Raw genomic sequence first — 17,955 nt, forward strand, 5'->3', positions numbered from 1 at the left:
AATTACTTTTAAAAAGTAATATAAAGTAATTCTGTCTATTAAAGTTGTACATAATATATCAAGAATGTGCACTCAAAATATATTTTGTATTTTCACAATGAAAACGACATTGTCAGAGCCGAAACAAATTATTCAAAACAAGCGGCACTATGGTGAGGTAAACCAGGTTTCTGTCGGTACTGTTTTAAGGGTACACCAAGATGTCCATGCTAATGTGCTGAGATTATGACCGCTGTCACGAAAAATGGCAGTTTATTACCTAAAGCCACCATCTTAAAGTAGAGAAATATAAGGTCTGATGAAATTTTAACGTTCAGCATGGCTCGGGTTGTGAAAGTGTTCCGTACGTTGCGGAATCACTGGAAGAAGTCCACGTTTGCTGTGGGCGTCCTGTCTTACGGGGGCTACTGGCTGTATGGTAAACACTGGTCGGTATCCAAGATCATTAAATATCTACTGATCTGACAGCTGTTTATTTTTTTTACTCACTCGTGTCTCTTATATCTTATCAGTGACAATGTTCTGCGCAGAGAGGCTTGTCTTGAGGCCAGGGTGAGGCATCATGTATTTTCTTAAGATTTCTTTCAGTCATTGACTGCACTTTCTAACCTCTTGTGGTCTCGTTTAGGAGTATGGACGTCAACTGATAGGACCACAGGAGCGACTCGGGAAAGCAACTGTGATTTTAAACCCTGCAGCCTGCAGTGGGTGAGAACAACACTCAGACCTCTCTACACGTGAAAACTCCATCTGAACTCTAGACAACTGATCTGCCTCGTTGTCTTTTCAGGAAAGCCAACAATCTGTTTGAGAAAAACGCTGCTCCCATTCTACAGCTGGCAGGTGTAGAAGTTACTATAGTCAAGGTAATGTAATTTTGTGTTTCATCCTGACACGTATTAGTCTCAGCTATAGTCACGATTTCATGTTGTTGACATGTTCCTCTGCAGACTGACTATGAAGGCCAGGCTAAAAAACTGATGGAACTTATGGAGCAAACAGACATTCTGATCGTGGCCGGTGGAGACGGTACATTACAAGAAGTCATCACAGGTTTACTTCGGCGACCTGATCAAGTAGGTGGATTGTACTTATGGTATTAATGTTTCTTTGTCATTATTTACTATTAAACTGACAAACCGACTCATTACATCACTTGATTCAAAAATAATTTACTCACTGGATTTCTGTCTTGCCCAGCTTTTTTCCTCAATTATAAACTCCTGCCACTGTCTGATTTATTACTATTGCTGTTTCCAAATATAAAATAAGTGTATGTTTTCTGACAATAGGAGGTCTTCAGTAACACACCCATCGGATTTATTCCACTTGGTTCTCGGAACTCATTGAGTCCAAGCCTTCATCTCCTCGCTGACAACAAGGTCAGGTAAGTGACCTTCAATATCCACATTTTGTCATTACACACTAACATCGTCAGCTGTTCTAATTCCTGTTACACTCAGAGAACGAAGAGAATACATGTCTGTCTTATTCATTTTCCAGAGACATCACATCAGCAACACTGTCCATTCTGAAAGGAGAAACTGTACCTCTGGATGTCCTACAAATAAAAGTGAGAAACTGTTTTCCTTGCTCTGTATAGATTCATCTGATTAAATTCAAAGATTTATGCTTGCTTATTGTCAGTTTAGATGCAGTTCCTACCAGTAACTTCAGCACAGTGGTCATAGAAGATGATTTCATTTGAAGTCAGATTAAGGATTTTTTTTTTTTGACTCACTATGTCATAACTCAGTAAATTTAGTTATGTGTTAGCACTTTTACAGAAGACTGAGTTTGAACTGCATATGTTTATTCTTTTGTTTTCTGTTTTGTAGGGAGAGAAAGAGCAGCCAGTCTTTGCTCTGATGGGGCTGCGTTGGGGCGCTTTTAGAGACGTGGCTGCAACGATCAGCAAGTAAGAGTCACTGCTCATAACTCCAGGCATCAAAACGTGCACAACCCGACCAAACATAAGAGTACTGACTCTTAATGTCTCCCCACAGATTCTGGTACCTCGGACCACTGAAGACGAGCGCAGCACATTGGCTCAGTACTCTAAGGGTATGGTTGCTTTGGTTGCCTGAAAATACGAGATTATTTATTATGTTAAACTGCAAATATAAAGCCTCCTGAGCTCCAGCTTGTGTGTTTTCTTGGGGAAAAAATACAGTTATTAGTTCGATCACAGTCCTGAAAACTTGTTCTCAGATTTAGCTGTTGTTACTTTGCCTGACGTTCACTCAATTGAAAATAAAAATATGTACTAATGAGGTAGAACAGAAGACCTTCATTACAGCGTACAACACTTGTAGAGCTGTGAACCTGACGACAGAAAAAAACAGTCCCATTTTTATTCAAATAGTTTGCTGTCTTCACAGATGTTTATTTTTTTTTTTGCAATACAGTGAATAAATGTAAAACGATGTCACTTTGATCAACTAGAAAGTAATTTGTACCAAAAGATCAATAAATGTTATATTGGCATATTTTATGTATTCATTTTTTTTCTACTGAAAGAATTTTTCTAAGATGAGATGAGATGAGATCTAGTTTATTGCCCCCTTGGGGAGATTTATCCTGAGTTCTTCCCAGCTGCAGCAGACAGAGTGGTAACCCACCACAGCACACAGAGCACCAAAATCAATAGGAGTTACGTGCACATGCACACTAAAGAGCGTGCACGCTGAGAGGCTGAAGTGGTAAACATATTGCACATGTCGGATGACGACCACAAAGCTTGTTCACACACGTTGTAATTGTCAGTTATGAATTTTCTATCATGCGTGTTCTTTATTGAATTGTTGATACGAATTAGTTTTAGTAGAAGTTCAACCTTTATTTATGTGGCCGGTGATGTAATTCCATCTCTGTTGTAAATGTTCCCAGGAGTGGCCTCTCATCCGGGAAGCCTCCGTATCCTACTTGGCTCCAACGCTCCGACCCCCTGACCTTCCTCCCCAGAAGCCCCCCAGGCCGAATCTGCTCCACCGCATCATCCGCCGGCTGAAGAACTACTGGAGTCCACCGGTGGAGGGTGAGTGTTTGAGTGTTGTGACACATTAATCACAGCATCGCTGTGTTAGGAGAATCTCTTTAATTCCTCACGTTTTCGATCAGAGCCTCCAAAAGTGGAAGAGCCGGAGAAGTGGGAGGATCAGCAGCTGTCGACGTTGGAGCTGTTTATTCAGACGCACAACAAGAACCCCGTGCAGAGGGTCAGTGTGCCGTGATAAGAAACCTTTCACATCAGATCATTCCCTTGTGCTCACGCTGTTATTTCTGTGATTTGCAGCGTGTGAATGACTCCCTGATGATCTGTGCAGAGCCTGATGACTTAAGCGTGGGTGAATTCATCACAGTCGGGTAGGTAGACGCCCTTTTCTTTTCTTTTTTCTTTTTTTTTTTGTTTTTTACATTCAGAGTTTAAGTTGTTAATTAAAGAACTTTTTTCTTCTTTGCAGTAAGAAAAAAGACGAAGACCCAACTTTATTCACGAAAGCCGCCACAAAACTGGAAGCTGGTGCTTGTCGGCTGCAGTTACCAGAGGTAACTGAGTTGTCTTTAAATGATTTCACGTCTGACTGTGTCTCAGCAGCACAAACGGAGTCTATTTTCAGGATCGTGACAGTCCTCACCAGACTCGTTTCCAAATTGGGAGCTTCTGCTGTGACATTTAACTTTGTGCTTCGATCCTACAGGGCACCTCTGGCTTCTACAACATCGACAACGAGGAGTACGAGGCCATGCCTGTAGAGGTAAGGCTGTTGCCACGGAAACTCCGCTTCTTCATCAGCGCCGAGCGCCGAGAGCAGCTCCTCACACAGACACAGTAATGAGGAGACGGAAACCCCGGGAAGACGAAGAACAGCGGGACAAGAACTGATTTGAGAGAGAAAACAACAAACGCTGGACGAGCTGCTGCCGAACACATCGCTCTTTATCATGAAGTTCAAATTGTTTAAGCAAGCTACATAATTACATATATACATGGCATTTATTCATGTTAAACAGTTACTGAGAAGATTATGCTATAGACTACCATACATCAATGGACCAAGGCTCATTTTCTAAGCCAGTGCAGGTTGTTTTACAGTATGTTTACCTTTACCAGTTTAATAATGACAGCCGGTGAATAAACCTGGTGTCTGTCCGGTTCAGTGCAGGCCGTTTTGACGTCTGTGGCCACGCGAAGCCTGATTTTGACAGGGAATACTGAGCAAGCGGCATATCTGTTGAGAAAAAAGTCGCCCTCGCTTCCGCTAGTGGTGAAACCTTGAAGGAGAACAATGGCGTGCGGAGGGGTTGTGTGGATATCGGCGAGTAAATAAAGAAGCCTGTGCGCGAGGCGTCTGGATGCGCCTCCGTCTTGTGATCCGGGCTCTTGGCTCTGCGCTCAGAGAGTCTGGGTCTGATCTGACAGATGGTGCAGAAAGCAAATCTCCGGGATTAAGATGGCGGCTGCACATGTTGAGCTGCTTGGAAAAAGACAAAAGGATGCACAAGGTGTCGTCTTGGTTTTCTAGATTGAGGGAAAATTTCAAAGGCAAATGTCTCATCTTGAGTACTTTAAAATACTGGCTGTTTACTTTCATGCAATACTTTAGACATTTTCCTTAATTCCAGACTTGGTGCCATAATGCTGAGGGATCAGTATTATATGACACCATCTTCCTGAAATTGATGTTATTGTTTTACTTTTTGCTTCACAGTGATAATTTTCCTCATGCAGCCGGCCTTTATTTTCTAATAAAGTCTACTACCCATGCTTCATGTGCCATCAGTAGTTTTTCCTGTTCTCCCAGATCCACAGGACGTGTGAAACATCCTCCTCGGCAGGTTCCACTATGCAGTGGCAGTTGTTTCTACATTCAAACCGGAACAGCTTAATTTCATTTTCAAAGAATTGTCATCATTTGAGGCTCTAAATTTAAAAAAAAAAAAAAAAAAATATGATGTGATCTTATGAACTTACAATCATTTCAGGTGTTGTATTTTTGATTGTTATGATTTATTGATTGCAAAGAATAAACTGAGAATCAGATTATCAATCTGTGAAATATATATATTTTTTAAAGTTATTTAATTTTTCCTGAGCCACAAGTTAATTATCATCCTCATGATGAATATGCTTTGCTCTGAATGAGAGAAGTAATAGGCTGCAGTTACACTAAAATGACCTTAATCTCAGTGTAATTGCTTGGCAGACCTCAAATATCTGCCATTTAAGAGTTATTTGAACTCGTCTGCTACGTGAAGTGTAATTTTTATGATGAAAATTTGCACAACGTGAAGTTAAACACCCTTTGCTTATTTCCAGGGGCTGATTAGTTACATTCGTATTATGGTTGGAATGAGAAGTTACAGAGCGGTGCCTTAAAAGAAGAACAAGCTATGCGGCGTTAGAAGACTGGATGACACTTAAACTTCATCAGTGTTTTATTGTTTTACAGTGGCAGTATAGTGAAACTGACAGTTGCTCATGCTATTGGGTTCTTGTGTATATTACTGACATCTCTTACAGTGTTTCACATGAGGAAAAGGTGAATTCTCTGGATTCACAACCAAAAGGAAAACGGTTACACTACTCAGACGTGATGTGTGTGTGTGTGTGTGCGCAATACTTCTGCTGTCTTTGACATTCAGTAGAGTGACACGCTGTACAAACAGTTCGTTGAGCTAATGCTGGTACACACCTGTGAGCGGCTCCACAAAGAAGGCATTTTTATACAGTGGTGTGTGTGTGTGTGTTTCTCTGTGTGGGGTGTACATTCACATTCATGTTTCACACACATCTGTAAAACAAACGCAGTTGCACAGATCAGGTGGAGTCGACTGGAGACATGATCCTAATCTGGTGAGCAAACAAGGTTGACGCACATCCAGAAACCAGTCGGTCACTTTGTTGTAAGAAGCTGGAAAAAGTCACATCATTAAGGCCCCATTGAAAGGAAAAAAAAAAAAAAAAGAGCTAAGCTGTTCATTTCTTCCATATATGTCTCTTCATAATTTATCCAACCCAGAAAACATTTCGAGGAGGTCAGTAAGTCAAACCCCTCCATGCCCCAATTTCTATATGTGAATTTGACTGTGAAAAAAAACAAAAAACAAAGACATTTTAAAAATACTTGGTGTGTTAGCTTGCATCGCGGGAGGGGAGGGGGTGCCGGAGAAGGGTTGAGGAACCGCCGCCTCAAATTCAAACAAGGCAAACATCAACATCGTGTGTTCCAACATGGAACAAATTATTACTGTGATTGGCAATGGGGTGGATGGAGTGAGCGCGCTCTGCCAGCACTGTTCAACACACACATTCGGCCCTCCTCTAAAGCTGGACTCAGTCAACGAGCCGCTGATGGAAAGGACTGGGAGAAACCCTCGGCTGGAAACAGACGGGAGGAGGAGGAGGAGTTAAAGCTTCGCCTCGGCTCCCGTCAGGACGTCAACAGATCTCCCCCGCAAACAAAAAAAAGAAGAAGAAGAAGAAGGAAGTACACAAAGAGATCTTTGTCATGAAAACAGACAAGCGGAGAGGATCTCTTTGAAGCCGAGTGACGCGTGAACAGATCAGTTGAAGACTTTTCGCATAAACAGAGCACATCAGTAGAGTCGAGCATGGCTCCGTGCATCAGGAGGGAGTCCAGCGGTGGAACCGGTGCAGCATTCGCCACAACATTAGTGTTAGAAAGTCACATTCATTGAAAATTCCTCCACCAAAGAAAAGGCTACACTGTGTAAGAAAGCGAGTCGCATTGGTTACTTCTGTCAGACACACACGACGAACATGATGTGAAAGGTGCATTAAGGTCAACAGATAATCCATATAATAATCTTCCATCTTAATTATACTCACCCCTCTTTGTTGAAAAAAAAGAGGATTGCACTCAACACATTTCCTTGTTCTCACCTCTCAGTTGTGAAGAAATAGTAAAAACTAAACTTTCAACACACAGGCTCCTATTGCTTTCCTTTATGAAGGCAAATAAAGTGGTTACAAAGCTTTCATTTTACAATGTACAATTACCAGAAGAAGAAGAAGAAGAAGAAGAGCATCCATGAATATGGATGAAAAGTCCGTTTGGCTTTCCGGGATTTAAACCGCACGACAGAAGCTGCAGGGATTGTTGAAATGTGGTGACTTCGGTATAGTGAGTGCAGCGGAGAGCAGTCCGTCGCTCTGCAGTGAGAAATATCCATCCAGTGCTTCGGCCTGGGCGTCTTAATCAACAGTCAGAAGCCCAACAGGCAAACATGTACAAGAGAGTTGGGTGCTGGACGGGAGCAGGACGGAGTGAGTGACGCGGGACTGGAGCGGCTGCAGCTGCCAGGCAGGAGTTTATCAGCCGCCATGGAGAGCGTCCTTATCACCCGGTGGTTTAAACAGTCGCCACTGATCAGTCTCTCACACACACACACACAGAGGATAACATGGTGTCCCCAGGTGGCGGCAGTGTCTTTAGTTTCTGTGTGTGTATGTGTGTGTGCGTGTAGGTGTGTGTGTGTAGGTGTAGGGCGGCCTCAGACGATCCAGTGGCGTCCGGGCTTCAGGGACAGCAGAGGTTGTCTATGACCAGCGTGACGTCGATGCCGTACACCTCCAGCAGGTCCACCAGGAAGGAGCGGTCGCACTGAGGATCCAGCCCCATGGCCCTCACGTGCTCGGCGGTCAGGGTGGGGTCGTTGCTGCCCGCCACCTCCGACAGCGTCTGGAAGATGCGGTTGTTCATCTCCATGAAGAACCTGCAACAGGATGAGTGACGGCTGAATCAATTTCGACGCGAATGGAGATCACACAGTGAGTCACTGGGAAAAGAATAAATAAACAAGCAGCTGTGAGGGTGGCGCTGCGCTGCAACGACTGCTGACGATGAGGACGGTTGTTAGGGACTCACAGAATAAAAAGATCTTCCTCGTTTGCAGTGCAGTCTTCTTCCACCTCCTGAGAGTAAAGCAACAATTGCCTGAGGAAACAAACCGTCAGTTACTAGAAATCTGCAAAAATCTTACAGCATGGCCAGTAGTTTCTGCAGTAGCACAGATCCTCGTGTTTTCAGCAGATATCTCTTAACGCTGCGGCTGAGTTTCAGCGTACCTCTGCTCTGTCAGCTTCCTGTACTTCTCCTTATCGGCCGCATTCAGTCTCAGAAGCGGCTGCAAATGGCTTCTGTGAGTTTTCACAATCTGGTTGTCGATGTAGACGTCATACAGCTCCTTCTTCTCCTCGAAAATCTTCTCTGTGGTGCCTTGACACGCACAGCAACATACGTTCAAGCAGGGAGTCATTCGGATACATGTGGACGGTTAAATATTTACAGTTTGGCGGTTTACTCACAGGCCACGTACGACAGCTCCGTCTCCAGAGCAGTGATGTCTGCAATGTTGATGTAGAAGAAAGGCCGTAACTCAGGCACAGACACTCCGATTCCAGGTAAAGAAATGTTGGCCAGGCAGCAGCAGCAATACACTGAGGGAATGCAAGAACACACTGAGTGAAACTCTGAAAACAGGCAATTATTAATTTATTTGGATACAAGTATCTGCTTCAAAGTTTTTAATCACCCCTCATTAGGTTAACTATACACCACCTCAAAGGGGCTGAGCGTGTTTGTGCAAGCGTGTGTGTTCAAGCTTCTCACCTCTGTAGCAGACCACACCCACGGGAGGAGGGGAGAAGATGAGGAGACGTTTCCGCAGCAGCGCAAACTTCCACAGCACCATGATCTGCTCCCCGAAAAACTGGATGAACTGGGACATGCAGCCAGCCGGGTGGGTGATCTGCATCGAGCAAGTAGCGACGGATATCACATCATTATTAGCATTATTTCAAACTGTTTCCAGTGCAGATGCAGTTCCAGCATCGTTCTGTTGCTCGGCTGACCTTCATCTCCGGGTGCATGCAGCGGTTGATGGTGGTGACGCTCCAGGTGGGACAGGCGTTGACGAGGCCGTTCCCCGTCGGCGGGAGAACTGCCTTCTTGTCCTCGTAGAAGGCCTCCAGTGGGGAGTACTGGCCCGGGCACTGCAGCTGGTGTCTGCAGAGCAAAAGGCAGTAAAGCATCTCCCTTCCATCCTGTGGATGAACATTAACATCACTGCTTGCTCCGCAATGAATCACCGTCAAGTATGTCCAAACGCCATGACGTGCATGAAAATGAAATGTCAATATAAGACGGCGTTCAGGTTAGCAGACATCACTCGTTCTAAAATTACACTCTGGGATCATCTGAGGCCAGCAGCATTTCACAAATGCAGTGATTGCACCACTTCAACCACTGTAGGACCCATGCTGAGTGACTTTCTTACACCAACCGCCTGCTGTTTCACAAAAACTGAGACCTTATAACACACTGACTGAGATCAGAGCGGATTAACTTCTTTATGCAAACTGAAAATGTTTGGAGAAACATATTGAGACGCAGTCAAGGATAACTTGGAACTACGAAAGTCAGATTTTGATGAAAAAAACTAAAGCCGAGTCGCAGCAATGCAGAAAATGAGGGAGGAAAAAAAAAAAAAGAAAAAGAAGCAGCTGTCATGGTTTCTTTCACTTCTTTGCTAAGAGAAAAACTGAATGTCAGTGGGTTTCTTGTCACAAAAGCTTTAACGGCAACTCGAGGTTCATGTTTAATAGATGAGAACATCTGATACAAAGAGGCGAGGGAGGGACGGAGAACCATGAAGAGGAACCTGTAAAAACAGTTGGGGGAGAAATAAACAAGGTAAACAGAAAACAAACAGAGTGGCAGCGAGTTCGAATGAGGAGAGACAGAAGGCTCTCTCACACACACACACAGTCACACACAGCATGTCCTACCTGACTTGGTTCTCCAAGAAGTGCATGTATCGGTACAGCAGAGTGTAGGAGGGAGACAGGATTCCCACTGACTTCATCCGGGCTCCTCGCTCCAGCTCACTCTCCACAGGCATGTTAGCGAAACAGGCCAGCCCGAAGTAACAGCCTTTACGGAAATATCTAGCCAGAAGCCAAACAAAGAGAGAGCCGCAGTGAAAACCAGGGCTTGTTTGACTTCAGTCAGGGATGGAGGAAAACCCGGTGAATCCACATACATGAAATCACTGGTGATCCGGTGAGAGCCGCTGGCCATCGACTTGAACTCAACCCCGTCCAGGTTGACGTCCTGAGGCAGACACCACTCCACCATGTTCCCTACGGTTCACGCACACATTCACACAGAAACAGAAAGCCCAGGGTCACTTCCTGTACAGTCTACTTTCATTCTGACCACTTCCTCTAATTCTTCATGTATGTCATGTGAAGAGGAGAAGTCAGGGACGGTGAGGAAGCTCCGACTCAGCGACAGCAGGGATTGAACTTCTCACCTCTTGCATCTGAGTTTGAAGCACTGACATCTTGGCCTCATGCTTAATTATGTTTTTATTAACCATTGCCTTTCAGTGTGGTCTGCTTAATCAATACTGACCCACAACAAGTCCCAACTAAACCAGACAGGATGGACCCTGCTCTCAGATGAGGGATAAATACTGTGAATTGACAGGGACAGATTAAAAAAACACAGACACACACAAAGGGAAAGTGATTTTTTTCTGTAATTGCATATATTTAATACACAAAACTGATTCGTAATTTTCTTATAAGCCATAAATTCAACAATTTACATATTTAAGTATTTCATAACAACAAATACTGATGATCACAATTATAATTTTAAAAACTGTTTATTTGTTATGTGTAGAAAAAACTGAGAACAAAATGAACATTTCAGTTGTACTCGTTTGAGATGCATCTAATCAGTCACCCCTTGACTATGAGATTTAAATATTGACATCAAGGTCTCATACTTTGTTATGATTGATGAACTACTGCATGTGCCTCTTGGTTGTTCAATCAAAATATAATGTGATAGGATGTATTTTCCTTTTATGATCATCTTCATTCACGTTGATTTTCATAAGATATTAGGTATAATAAGGTTTGGTTTTATCCTATTTAGAAACGGTGAAACCTCCATTCGTGACACAAAAACTAAAATATTAATTTATTATTTACATAAAAAAGGGTCACAACATGTAAGCACATTTCATAAATGCTTGAATCATTTGAGTTTATGTGTAATGAATGTGGAGATAACTATCAGTATTGAGTGAGTTTATTGATGTTGGACTGTGTCTCTATTTGAACTCTACTGAGGATGATGAAAACATCACATGATGTTTATTTCACAGGTGATAAAAATGGGATTTCTTGTCCGTCTTACCCGATCTGGTGTCAAATGTAACCACGAACACGGCCACGATCTGGTCCTTTTCCTCCCACTGGTCCCTCGCGGACAGCCCGGGGAAGCAGACGGGACCGAAAGCCGTGCGGTCCCACCCGTGTCCGAAGAGCTCGGTCCGCGGCCGGCCGCCGTCCTCGCTGAGCACCACGGTGGTCAGGCTCCGCGTCGGGCTGCAGGTGATGATGGAGGGGGTGCTGCCGCTGCTCCACCCAGTGCCAGCCGCAGTGCCAGTCTGCGGCTGCGAACTTTTCTGCGTGGCGGCTTCCTCCGCTCCCGGCGGCGGCTGAGGCGGCGGCTGGGCCGCCTGGTTGGGATCGGGCGGTGGGATCTCCTCCCAGTCCAGCAGCGGGGCTCGATCCGACTGTTCCACCATGCTGCCGCTGCCGCTGCCGCTGCTCCGAGAGGACTACCGTGAAGGCGGAGGGAGACGAACAACACAGCGCTCCGAGGTGCGGACGGGTCGGGCGGACTAAACACGCCGCTGGAGCCGGATCATGGTGTCCTGTCGCCCGCTCGGTGGTTTTCTGTGTATTTGTAAGCGTGTCACATCAGCGGCGGCTCGGAGCGCTTCGCCTCCTCCCGTCGCTCTGTTGTGATGACGTAGCGGACTTCCGCCCACGTGTCTCTCTCGCTCCACAATGACCTAATTGTTCCTCCGCATGTTTATTTTACATATAATAACACTGAAGGCATCGCTCTGATCATCAGGCCACAATTTATTTTCAATTTACCGTTTTAATCAATCAAAAGAATAGAGCAGAGAAAATATTTAAAGACATTGCTCCACGAAAAAGTGACACATCGGACATGGTATAAATCAAATAAGTACTGAACTCAACTCAACTTTATTTAAAGCACTTTAAAACAACCATTGTAGCAACAAAGTGCTAAACATAAATAATCACGAAAATCTAAAGGCAAATAAAGATACAATAAAACAATAAAATGGGGACACTGAAACAGGAGCAGAGTCTCAAACTGGGTGAAAACGTCAGAGGAAACATGTGTCTTAAGATCTCTTAAAAACGAACAGTAATATTAAATGTTGATATGGACAGGGTTTACAGTTAGTAATATCAGCACAATAAAAAAATATTATCCATAAAGGACTTTTTATGCAAGGAAATGCAGCACAAAGTGCTTTACAGGGTGAAAGAAAAAAGTGTATTTATCAAATTTTGTATTTATTTTAAATTTTATTTAACTTCACGTAACTTCATTTAACAAAAGTATTAATAAGACTATTAAAAGTACAAACTCCCATGTGAGCTCAATGCAGTATTTATTTAGTCCACCCATGAGGCACCTGATATGGGTTACTGAGTTCATGTGAACATTTCCAACAATTGACCCATAAAGTAAGCCTGCGAAAGTGGATCTGTATGCATCCCTCTTGAATTTTCCATTTGGGACCCCAGTACCCAAGTAACATACCATGAAGGGCCCATAGACGCATGTTGGCTTGGATTCAGTCAATTATTACGATTGTACAAAGGCAGTTTGTTTGTTTTTAAATGGAAGTGAAGAAATTCAATAAAAATAAAATGAAACGGAACAGCATTGAAGCAAATCACAGTTACACACACACACACACACTCGTGCAATAAATAAAATGAAATAATAAAACCCAAACAAAGCACAGCTATTATGGAAAGAAGACATATCTTAAGTTTTGCACTGCCAAACTTTACAGGTCACTCTGCATAAATGAAAGGGGAAAAAATCCCACCAACCTTAAAGCAATCTTATGTAATATTTCACATTGGAGACATTCAACCAATATTGTAATTTTGCATAAACGATCCCATATTACTGTTTACACACTTATTATTTTCAACTCTGTTACTTTTTTGTTGTTTGCTTGTGCTATCCAAGATTGTTACATTTATTAGCTAACATTTACTGATAAAATATAGCTGTCCTTTATTCAACGAAATCTACTCAATTTCTTAAACATATATATTATTCCAGTAAACCCACGCTTTATATTGATGTAAGAGAAACATTTTCCCACCCTGACACTGTACAAAGGTGTTTTATAAGTCACCTGCAACTTCAACCAATCAGCGAGTCCCATGGTGACCCAATTTAAATAAACAGGAAGTATTATACATACGTGGCGCGAAATCCAACTGTGGTTGTGGTGGTGATGCTGAAATCGACTCTTTCGTAAGTTAAACACATTATTTTTCGAATTAAACCAACTCGGTGAGAGAACGGAGTGTGTATGCTCAGTGGGTACCGTTCACTACTCCTTAAATCCAGGTTAACAAAAGCAAAGGTCACCATGTGGCCTCAAATTAGCTGCAAGCTCCATGTACAGGACGGGGAAAAGCGAGGTTGCACACTTCTTTACACAAAGCTCGATAAACCTAAACAATTCGTCATCTAAAGTTGGTTTGTCAGGTGATTGACCTCAATATTCTTTAACCTGATCAATTATCACAATTTTAATTTGTGTTGACTTAAATGGTTGGGTAAAAGTAATACAGATTTTCTTGGGTTTTTACCCTTTAGAAAAGCAGTTTGCAGTTTGATCTCAAATTGATGGGCACATAAAATAACAAGATTTTTTTTTTTTGGCTTAATTGAATAAATTACTTAAAGTTGGTCTGAAAGCACAGCTGATTGTCATCCCAAACCATCAGTGACTGTTGTCCTCTTGGCCCTAAGAGTGTTGAATAGAAACAACTTACTTAACATTGTTGTTAACATTTCTGAGAACATTTGTCCCAAACCTCAGGCCCTGAGCATGGCAGCGTTGTTTACCGGGACCAGCCAGCAGCTGGAATTTTCCAGCTGTGGAGAGGATGGAAGCAGCAGCAGCAGCAGCAGCAGTGACACCTCGGACAACTGCACGTCCAGGACTCGCAGTCCTCGGATCCGCACGCCCAGCTCCGCCTGCGGGACGCCCAGAGTGCAACGCCACCGCAGCAGATTCAATGCTTCATCCTCCCCTATGCTGTGCACCAGCCCGATACCGTACGCTTCCTGGAAGAAACTGAGACTCTGCAGCTCTCCAAACACTCCCAAGGTTAGGAATATTTTCAACTCTGAGTTTCTTCTCCTTCGCTGACTTGAAAGAGTACGACTTCAGATGTCAGACTAGTTTTCCTTCAGCTGAATAAATTCCTCTCCCTCTCTCCCTCTCTGCCTCTCTGCATGTAGAGTTTGCTGTCAAAGTCGTCTCAGCCAGTCTCCAACATTAAGATCCCTCACCGCCAGAGGAGACTGTGCTTCACCTTAGCCACTGCAAACTTAATGCAGGCACCTTCTGTCAACGTGAATCCTTTCACTCCTGACACCGTGCGCAGGAACAGCGAGCAGTACTGGACCAAGAGTTGTATGAGCGATGATGAGGACGATTACGTTCCTGGGTAACTCCACCCTACTCCGAGTGGTTTAAAAAAAAAAAAACCTTGGATGAGAAGGAGAACTAGAAGATGGATACAATGAACAGGAGATATTGTTTTTGATAATAATGATATAAATGAAAGCATGAAAGTGGATGTTTTTAGAATCTTAGGGTTATCCATACAGTAACACATGATAAAACAATTAGGTTTCCACACAGTGTGAATGACCTCCACACATCATTTATAAGTTTAGTCAGTCCTTTGTAATATTTTGAGACGGGAACTGAAATCAGAGGACAATCCTTTTATCATACATTTTAAAATTGTAGAATTGGTGTCAACCGTTGGTTAAAAACGACCATATGATGTTGGAGTAAATATTGAAATCGTCTTTACCTTTTGATATTAAGTTACCCTACACACAGGCTTTACTTTGGCTCTTCTGTTTCCAGCATAAAAATGTCTAACTGGCCTTTTCCATCTTTCAGTCTGAAACACAGCCTCACATCATCTGAAGAGGATGACGAAGCCTTTCTCCCACCAAAGGTACAACTATTTTTATCAGCGCTGGTGGTAGACGTAACCCTCCCTCTCAGATGAAGCTGATAGGCTTTCATCATCAGTCTTTGTCATATGCAGCTGCCTCCTCACTTCTTGTTATGTACAAAATTACATGCTGCCAAGTCTTCTTCCGGGATTCCTCTGAAGGAATCTCCAAAAGTGAAAAAAAACAAAAACAACAGAAGCTGCCGTCAGACTCTATATAAAACAATTTCCTTGTGGAAGTTTTACCATATTTGGTGACACATCAAAGAAAATCCTGACTGTCCTCTGTGGAGCTCATCGATGACGGTGTAACGCGGGCTCCTCCCTTTAGAAATGTCTTGGATTTCATCAGAAAGGCCTCCGTCTGTTTGTCTGGCAGAGGCGAGCTGTTCAAGCCTGCATGCTGTCACGATATGAGAGCGAGTTCCTGCAGCTCGAGTGCATCGGCGTGGGCGAGTTTGGGGCAGTTTACAAATGCGTTAAGAGGCTGGACGGCTGCTTGTACGCCATAAAACAATCCCGCCGACCTCTGGCAGGCTCTTATGACGAGTAAGTGGGTCATTAATCCGGGCTCTGCTAAAGACAGTTGCGTTGATCTTTTGATTTTTATGTCATTGTTTATGGGACTTATTAGTGACTGTGCTTTATGGCCCATCAGGCAGCTGGCCCTCAAGGAGGTGTATGCACATGCTGTTCTTGGGCACCACCCACATGTTGTTCGCTATTATTCAGCATGGGCAGAGGATGACCACATGCTTATTCAGAATGAATTCTGTGATGGTAGGTGTGACGCACATGAAATGACCTCGCCTGAGAGACATATTAGATTTCTGTGGTTTGACGCTGCCGTTGTGGATGTTTGTTTCAGGTGGGAGCCTCGGCGATGCCATCGTGAAGAGGGAGGTCCAGGGTGATCTTTTCACAGAGGCCGAGTTGAAAGATCTGCTTTTGCAGGTGTCCATGGGTCTGAAGTACATCCACAGCTCAGGACTTGTGCACCTAGATATCAAACCAAGTATGTCTTTTTCTCTGTAAACGTTTTCACCTGAAAACCTTTTGTGCTTAAAATTTGTGATTTCATTTCAGGCAATATATTCATCTGCCAGCGTAGCAGCACGAGTGCTGTGGGTGAGGGGGAGAGTGAAGAGGAAGATGGAAGCGCGACAGCTGGCGTCATTTACAAAATTGGTATTTTTTTTTTTTCTACTCTGTGTTGGATAAACTCCGACGAGGAGAGTTGGACATCCGGGTGATGGATAGTTCAGTTTCCTCCAGTAGGGCAGAAACATTCTTTTTAGAATATTTTGTCATTTAATTCTGTGTGTGGGTGATTGTCTTGGTGTGGTGACCCATCCTGCGTTCACACAGAAAGGCCTCGGGTAATTTGGTGAGGATAAATGATTTCTACATACGTGTGTTGCTGCTTTTTTTTTTAAAGTTCATACTTCTCTTTTCCTACAGGCGACCTTGGTCATGTGACATCCACGATCAATCCTCAAGTTGAGGAGGGGGACAGTCGCTTTCTCGCCAGTGAGATTTTGGCCGAGGTAAAACGTATATATGCAACTGTAACTGACAGTAATGGGAAAGAAAAATAGATCCTTTGGTGTTTTTTGTTTCTTGTGTTTACTTGGATCTCTCCAGGATTACAGCCACCTCCACAAGGCAGACATATTTGCTCTGGGTCTCACCGTGCTGCTGGCAGCTGGCGCTCCTCCTCTACCGCGAAATGGAGATCAGTGGCACCATCTTAGACAGGAGAAACTTCCTGAACTGCCACAGAAGCTTTCACTTCCCTTTAAAGCTTTGCTTCAGGTACAGGGGATGTGTCTGTAAACCCCTTTTTTTATGTCTTGTTTTGTATATCTGACAGAAATGGACAAATTAAAAAAATGTTTTTATTCTTTGTCAGTCTATGCTGCATCCAGACCCTACAAAGCGTCCGTCTGCCAAGGACCTTTGCAGGCACACAATCTTAAGCGAAAAGAGGACGGAGAGACTGGCTGCTCAACTGCGTCGAGAGCTCAACGTGGAGAAGTTCAGGACAGCCATGCTTGAAAAGTATAAAATGAAATCTGCCCTCTATCTCTACAGATACAGCTTATAATTTGTTTTGAGCCCCACAGCAATCTTTAAAGTGTTAATATTCAAGTGATGTATTGTTATTTTGGGAAAACTATGATGGACAATTTTGATTATATAAGACCTTCCAGGAAATGTTGGCATGATTATGAAATGAGAAGTACTGAAGTAACTAGAGAGGATTATGGTTGAATCTAAAACACTTGAACTTCTTATTTCTGAGCCTGTAAGACACTGAACTTCATAAATAGGGCCAGCAGATGGTGTAATTTCATATTTAATTGAATGCTCTGTCCTGTTTATCAGAGTGAGTCAAGAAATCTCATGACAACTAACCTCAACTGTCACACAGTAATGTATGAATATATTCACATTTCAGTGTCCCTCCCTCCACAGAGAGCTTCAGGAGGCTCGTCAGGCTGCGTTGTCCCCCATGCAGAACCTGTCTCCTGGCCTAAAACCTCCTGCCAGAGAGGGTTCTGTGCCCAGAGCTGGGAGGAGGCTTGTTGGGAGGAAGGAAAGGCGCTCTGTGAGCTTTGGCTGCCCTGGTTCCTACATCTGATGCCACGAAGTGAAGCCTCCTCATGTGTTTTCGCTGTTGATGTGAAGATTGTAGCGGACGTTAGAGGGATTTGTCTCCTGAATGGACTGATGGTATTTGGATAATACTGATTTTGAATTATTAATGTAACTTCCAACACCTGCCTCAAGTG

At 43.5% G+C, this 17,955-nt stretch overlaps 3 protein-coding genes across 3 annotated transcripts; 2 read left to right on the forward strand and 1 right to left on the reverse strand.

The window, feature by feature from the left end:
- Positions 1-201: 201 nt before the first annotated feature.
- LOC115391761 (acylglycerol kinase, mitochondrial-like) lies at positions 202-4,768 on the forward strand. Its single transcript, XM_030096103.1, has 14 exons — positions 202-428; positions 513-552; positions 629-708; positions 791-866; positions 951-1,076; positions 1,293-1,387; positions 1,504-1,573; positions 1,839-1,918; positions 2,007-2,064; positions 2,890-3,037; positions 3,121-3,218; positions 3,296-3,366; positions 3,465-3,549; positions 3,702-4,768. The coding sequence occupies exons 1-14, from the start codon at positions 319-321 to the stop codon at positions 3,834-3,836; spliced, it is 1,272 nt and encodes a 423-aa protein (XP_029951963.1). The 5' UTR covers positions 202-318; the 3' UTR covers positions 3,837-4,768.
- A 645-nt stretch (positions 4,769-5,413) lies between these two features.
- On the reverse strand, positions 5,414-11,836 carry LOC115391703 (protein LCHN-like). The gene is made up of 9 exons (XM_030096034.1): positions 11,238-11,836; positions 10,069-10,168; positions 9,815-9,973; positions 8,879-9,032; positions 8,637-8,775; positions 8,333-8,464; positions 8,093-8,243; positions 7,893-7,961; positions 5,414-7,740 (listed from the first exon to the last, which is right to left on the reverse strand). Exons 1-9 carry the CDS (start codon positions 11,629-11,631, stop codon positions 7,545-7,547), a joined length of 1,494 nt encoding a protein of 497 aa, XP_029951894.1. The 5' UTR covers positions 11,632-11,836; the 3' UTR covers positions 5,414-7,544.
- On the forward strand, positions 11,630-17,955 carry LOC115392350 (wee1-like protein kinase 2). Its single transcript, XM_030096945.1, has 12 exons — positions 11,630-11,707; positions 14,002-14,292; positions 14,427-14,635; positions 15,103-15,160; positions 15,540-15,709; positions 15,819-15,940; positions 16,029-16,175; positions 16,247-16,348; positions 16,622-16,707; positions 16,805-16,975; positions 17,073-17,221; positions 17,639-17,955. Exons 1-12 carry the CDS (start codon positions 11,630-11,632, stop codon positions 17,802-17,804), a joined length of 1,749 nt encoding a protein of 582 aa, XP_029952805.1. The 3' UTR covers positions 17,805-17,955.

Source organism: Salarias fasciatus, chromosome 7 (genome assembly GCF_902148845.1).
Source record: "Salarias fasciatus chromosome 7, fSalaFa1.1, whole genome shotgun sequence".
Lineage (NCBI taxonomy): Eukaryota > Metazoa > Chordata > Actinopteri > Blenniiformes > Blenniidae > Salarias > Salarias fasciatus.